Source organism: Nelumbo lutea, chromosome 6 (genome assembly GCF_056320005.1).
Source record: "Nelumbo lutea isolate HS-2025 chromosome 6, American lotus-T2T, whole genome shotgun sequence".
Classification (NCBI taxonomy): domain Eukaryota; kingdom Viridiplantae; phylum Streptophyta; class Magnoliopsida; order Proteales; family Nelumbonaceae; genus Nelumbo; species Nelumbo lutea.
This window is the reverse complement of record NC_142689.1, coordinates 16,503,140-16,509,205: the sequence shown is the minus strand read 5'-3', so window position 1 is coordinate 16,509,205 and position 6,066 is coordinate 16,503,140. Positions and strand designations below refer to the sequence as shown.

General features: G+C 40.7%; 1 protein-coding gene across 3 annotated transcripts; it reads right to left on the bottom strand.

Moving 5' to 3' along the window:
- Positions 1 to 259: 259 nt before the first annotated feature.
- Positions 260 to 5,246, bottom strand: LOC148847603 (BEL1-like homeodomain protein 1). 3 transcript variants are annotated; one of them, XM_088950421.1, is made up of 8 exons: positions 4,971 to 5,246; positions 4,572 to 4,666; positions 4,416 to 4,479; positions 4,031 to 4,097; positions 2,890 to 3,825; positions 1,716 to 2,089; positions 1,570 to 1,630; positions 260 to 1,495 (listed from the first exon to the last, which is right to left on the bottom strand). In XM_088950421.1, exons 5-8 carry the CDS (start codon positions 3,799 to 3,801, stop codon positions 653 to 655), a joined length of 2,190 nt encoding a protein of 729 aa, XP_088806547.1. In that variant the 5' UTR covers positions 3,802 to 3,825; positions 4,031 to 4,097; positions 4,416 to 4,479; positions 4,572 to 4,666; positions 4,971 to 5,246; the 3' UTR covers positions 260 to 652. The 3 variants fall into 3 exon arrangements, with proteins under 3 accessions (XP_088806547.1, XP_088806548.1, XP_088806549.1); XM_088950422.1 differs by lacking the exon at positions 4,971 to 5,246 and having other exon boundaries at positions 1,860 to 2,089; positions 4,572 to 4,946; XM_088950423.1 differs by lacking the exons at positions 4,416 to 4,479; positions 4,572 to 4,666; positions 4,971 to 5,246 and having other exon boundaries at positions 1,860 to 2,089; positions 4,031 to 4,313.
- Between the last annotated feature and the right edge of the window lie 820 nt (positions 5,247 to 6,066).

The window sequence follows — 6,066 nt, the reverse complement described above, 5'->3', positions numbered from 1 at the left end:
GTCAATATAGATATTTCATCATATTAGAATGACTGAGTGGCTTTACATGCATTCCTTACCCAAGTTCTTTAGAAGATATCAAATAATCTTGATTGGCATTCCTTGCAAACTTCATGCATGAAGAATATATACAAAACTTACATATCCTTGGTCCCACAATTAATCTCTAAATGTGATGGATAACAAATTACACACATTATTATAAGTAAATTATACAGACCATGATATTATTATATATTTGCATATTGAAACAACTAACTTGAATATAAATGGTTTCTATTCATCTATCTATCTGCCAAAATGTATAAAAATAATATACATTCCCCGACTTGATAATCTGAACTTGTAAGCTTTCAAGAAACACCAATAATTCTCCCCAAGTATAAACCTATACTAGCTAGGTAAGTTTTCTTTCTTTCTTTACACTAAGGCTTGTCAGGCTCTCCTCTCTTCCTCACAAAGGAGGGGAAGGCATGAGATATGATAGTGTGAGCCCGAGATATAAATGACTTCTATATGTTTTCTTTCTCCTGTTCAGCAATGAATCCTCTAAGCTAGCTAGCTCACCTGCAACCTTTGAAGCACTCATCAACTGAGCTTGTTTTGGCAGTAAAAGGAGAGACTGGAGAAGGGTGGAGGAGATGCGAATCCATCAAGCCACATAATCCGGCAATAACTGAGCTGCAAACCTCTTTCTGTTCTGAATGTTGATGTTCTCGTATGCAGCCGAGGAGTGGGGAGAAGGAGTACTCAGCCCACAGAAATCATTGGGTTCACCACCGCCCATCTCGAGTCTCCTTCCCAGTTGAATGTTCTGGTTGGAGAGGAAAGTCTGTTGGGTTCCTGATAGAGAGAGGTTTTCACAGTGGGGAAGGCCAAGAGTGAGGGAAACACCATTGCCAGAGAACCTTGGTGTGAATTGCTCGGGGTCGAACCTACCAAGCTCCCCAATTGAATATGTGTCAAATGCTTCTCCATTGTTCGTTGTGCCAGTTATTAACGAGTAACCATCTCTGCTTTGTCTACCATTCTGAAATTTCGCAAAGAGATCTCTGTTTGAATCACCAGGTTTGACGTCCATGTCCATGACTGAAATGCTACTGGGGGAATTCTGCATCTCCGTGCTGCAGGGTTTCTTGGGACTTCCTTGTATTAGCCCATTCATGTCTGATGATCCAATGAGGGAGAAACCAGTTTGGGATCGCATGATTCCTCCCATGATAGCAGTAGTTGATGAATTTGAAATTGCAGTAGGTACAGCATTTGGGTTGGTGGAGTTATCTTGCTTGGAACTGAAATTCTTTCCTTGGTCCGTTCTAGCAGGGCTGTTCTCGTGTGGAGCAGTGGATTTTGATCCTGAATCCTCGTTGAGTTCACTCCTGCTAGTTTTGTCCTCCGACCCATTTTGTTCTTGTTCCTTGATTTCCTCCAAATACATTTCTTCAACCATTGGCTTCCACAGCCGAACTCGAGCATTTATGAACCAGTTGGAAACCTGCACTTTTTCGGAATTATTGCCTAAATCCAGTTGAGAGTAAATTAAGAAAAAGTTGTGAATGCAACAGTTACCTGGCTCCTAGTAAGGCCTGTTTGTTTTGCAAGCATGTGTTTGTCTGAATCCTTAGGATAGCTGCAACAGTAAAAGTAGAATCATTCAATAACTGATCGAAATGACTTTTGTCAACAGTGAAATGTGAAAACCGAAAAGTACTAACGGGTGGAGGAAGTGTTCGAAGAGCCAAGCACGAAGAACAGAAACAGATCTCTCGGGCAATCCTCTCTGAGGTCTCCAAGCATTGTGCTGGATCATTCCCAGTTGTTGGAGTGCCCGTTGTTGTCGAAGTTGTTGATCAACAAACCTGAGTCTCGACCCTTCAGTCTTCCCTCCAAAGCAGTCCTCTTCACCAAGGCTCTTGCTTGTTGCTCGGATTTGCCCTGAAATTGCATCCTTCAAGCATCGGAATTGCTTTGAAATCGTCTGCAAAGCAAGAGCCGTGTATGTTTTTGCTGAACCGAAGCCTGCCGCTTGTTCAAATGCAGACACTACAATCTGCATCTGGTGATGGTACTGTCTGTACCTTTGCTCCACCTTCAAATTCATAATGGAGATTCAATTTAGGTGGTCCCTTTGGAGGAAAAGCCTTATTTTGGAAAACGAAAACTCTTTTCGTACTTTAACCAAACTAATCAGAAAGAGCAATCAAACTTCAAGCTTAGTCTTTTGATGAACCAGCGACATCCACACAAATGAACAAGGACTACTGAAAGTTAAAAACTCTTGTAGTTACTCATTACCATGTCGAAATTCAAGCTTTATAATAGATAAGAAAGAGAATCTTGGTTCTTAGGCAGGATTATGAGTAAACGTTATCAATTAATAAACCCATTAAAACCCAATTGGTCCTCCCTGGTTCATTATTGAATTTTCTACAGAAGAAGAAATTATAAACCAGACAGATCCCATTTACGATTTATTGAATATTGTAGAGGAAAATAATTAAATAAAAAAATCACTTTTTTTCTAAAATTAAAATTCCATGATAAAGAGGCGTTCAAAGCTCTAACCTAATCTTCATTGAAAATTCGAAAATTTCAAAGCGAAACGCTTCTATTGAAAGCTGACAGGCATCACTCTAACTTTAACCTGATTTTTTCTTCTTTTTTTTTTCTTTCTTTTTCGATGGTCTTCTTCAAGAGATCTATCCTGACTCAAGTTGATGGAGACCCAACTGATGTTCCACGGGTTAACCGACGATTTTCTATAAAGAATATCGCTTCCAAAATCAACCCATGTAGCTTCAATTGATGGGTTTCGCTTTCAAAGGCCAAACGAAATTGGAATCTAAAGACTGCTTTTAGTTAGAACATCAGTAAATGAAATATTCGTACCTCATCAAGCATGTTAATAAGCTTGGCCTTCTTCATCTGAAGCTCTTGTCTTTCTGCTGTTGTGAGCTCGGCTGCTTGCTTCGTGCTGTTTTCGCCTCCAGTCGAAGCTTCTCCGGTGGAAGCATTTGGGTCTCTGCTTATTTTGCTAGACCCTTTAACTCCCTTGGCTGATTCAGCCTTGATTCCCTTCCCAACATTAACGACTTCATCGAGGAGCTGTTGTGCAGCCTTCAGGTACTTGGAACCCAATATAACACTCTGCATACCAGAAATTCCACTGGAGACTGCAGATGCTGATGAAGAAGAACCGCCTGATACTCGCATCTCGTTGTTGCTGGTCGGAGATATCACCGGAGCTGGAGCTGATGCCGGAAGGTCAGATTCTTGCCGGTAGGACCCATATGTCGGCTGCTGTGAAGAAAGGCTGAGAGACAGTCCCTGCTGAGCAGGTGGCACGACAGACCGCCGGAGGCCAAGTGGTGATGAAACGTCAACACCGATAGAATTATTCACCGCCGCAGCTGCTGCCGCGGATGTTGAAATTTGGTGGTGGTGGTGGTGGTGGGCCTGTGTGGACGTCCATAGATTGTAGTGAACGCGAGGGACGAACCCATGGACAGCGGACATCTCCTGCTGGTTGTGCACCGACGGACGATTAGGATCTTGCGCTGCTGCCGCAGCCGACCCGGGGGGCACAGCCGCTGCCTGCAGTGGGATTCCGACTAAGTGCTGATTCTGCTGGGGCGCGTTTACCAGGCTTGCCGGATTTAGAGTATTTCCAGTGGAATTGAGAAAGACCATGTTAGACGGCGGCTGTGTGTCAGTGTATCCGACATAGCCAGGGTTCATCAGATAAAGCGTCTGCAACCCGTCAGCTTGGATTTCCGAAGTTCCGTGAAAGTACGTCGCCATCGATTTGATAATTATCTTATATCACTGAAAAGAGACTACTACGTTAGGCTTGACAACCAACCAAATTCTCACAACTCTTACACACTCTCTCTCTTTCTCTTCTTCACTCTAAATATAATTATCATTCAATCGATATTTCTATCTATCTCTCCATGTAAAATATCATCTTTTTTTTCTGCTAAAATTCAATCTGGGTAAGTGATTCAGCCCATCTTGTGGCTTAACATACAGGCTTAATTCTTGGGGGTAATCCAACGCCAACTCCGTTCGATCATCTTGACGACCGTAGAGAACACCTGGAAGCAAGCAAGAGGGGAAGAAACTGATAAAAAATCTGAAAGAAATTAAGCAAAGGCTTATTACTGGAACCTGAATTCAGTAACTCAGAATTCCAGTGGAAATTAACCCATAATTCAGATCATTGAAAGGTCTCAAAAGGACCCATCTCTTCTTTTTCTCCCTTCTCTCCAACAGCAACATGGACTAAAGAAGAAGATGATGATGAAAAGTTTGCAGAGATTATAGTCATGCCCTTTATATATACAGCATCAAGATAGAGAGAGAGAGGGAGAGAGGGAGAGAATTATAATAATATTAGTTGATACTATTAGTACCTTGTGTGATGGAAACCTGAGTGCACGTGCTTCATCATCTACAGAGAATTTTGCTTCTAGTGACCTAAAACCCATCAAAGATCTTTCAGAGACAGAGCTCATGACCATACAATTATGGCTAAAATACAGCAAGGGGATACATCAGAAGGCACCGACCTCTCTCTCTATCTATGGATGTATCACTCTCTCCAGTCTTCACTTGTGTGTGGAGGGGTTGCCCTTGTCAGAATGAATATTTTGCAGCGTTCCCACTGAAAAGGAAAAGAAATGAAGAGGGGAGAGAGAGAGAGACGGAATTAAAAAGCCTGAGGAAAAGAAACCCATCCTTTCTTTATTCATTATCCAAACAAATTTTACTAGCTTTCTTGAGGCAGAAAATTAAGTATAAAAATAATAAATTGTTTGTGTGTTTGTGTGTGTTCTTGCTACTTATATTGATGAGAGGGATGCCTAGGGGTTATTATCCTTCACAGGCCCCCTCTTTCACTTATAGCTATATGATAGGGTACATGGAGTGGATCAAAACAAGAGAACTTCAGATTTGATTTGACCCACCTTTTCAAATTATTAGATGCAGGCACGTTTGATAAGAACAAAGAGCCTTTCAGAGATCGAGAGAGAGAGAGAGAGAGAGAGAGAGAGAGGGAGGGGTTAAAAAAACTCTTCCAATGTGTGTCAGAAGAAAGAAACAGCTGAAAAACGAGGAAACGTCTACTTCTTCCGGCCAAAAATTTCATAAAAGAAAAGATGAGAAGAGAGAGAGGGAGGTCCTTCTATTGGAATTAAATATCTTTTCTTAATTTTTCTTGTTTTTTATTTTAGTTGTTATTTTTTGTGGCTGGTTGCTAGAGTTCGAAGATAAAGCAATTCAAATGCTAAGGAACCAATCCAACCACCACCTTAAAAACAGCTTCAAAAAGCAAAGAAAAAAAGAAGGATAATAAAGAGAGGAGAGAGGAGAGAGACAAAGAGAGAACCAGGTAGTGATGACTTGTGAAAGAGTACACCAAGTTGAGTAAAAAGCCATTACATATGGAAAATGACATTTAAACAGAATAATTTAGTTATGTAACATAGATGATATGTATCAACAGATGAATTCGATGAGACTGAAGAGGTTGACCCAATATGGTCCCTACTCAACAGATCTCATTGCCTTCAGATATGTAACATATATATTTAGATGAGACTGAAGAGGTTGACCCAATATGGTGATGTCCCTACTCAACAGATGTCATGCATGGCCCAAAAGCAAGCAACCCAATCAGATAACCAAAATTTGCCTGAAAATATACTGTCATTTCACCATTTGCACAAACGATGAACTAAGACTCAAGATCATAACATGAGACTAGATTTTGTACGTACCAGTGAATTCATCAACCTAGCAATCTGTACCAGGGAGGATTTTCTAGTACACATTTTAGTCAGAGATCATCTATAACCTTTTACTGGTAATGTTATATTTTATTTTTGCAATAGGGTCCATGTTGTTTGCCTTAATATTGTTTCATTTCATTATATATAATACTAGCTATCTCTATCTTGTTATCCAGACTACTTACTAGTTGGTGCCTTTCTTCACTGTGTACATTCCAATTTCTTTTCACAAGAAAAAGACTACAGATAGGGAAGAATTAATACAGTTAAA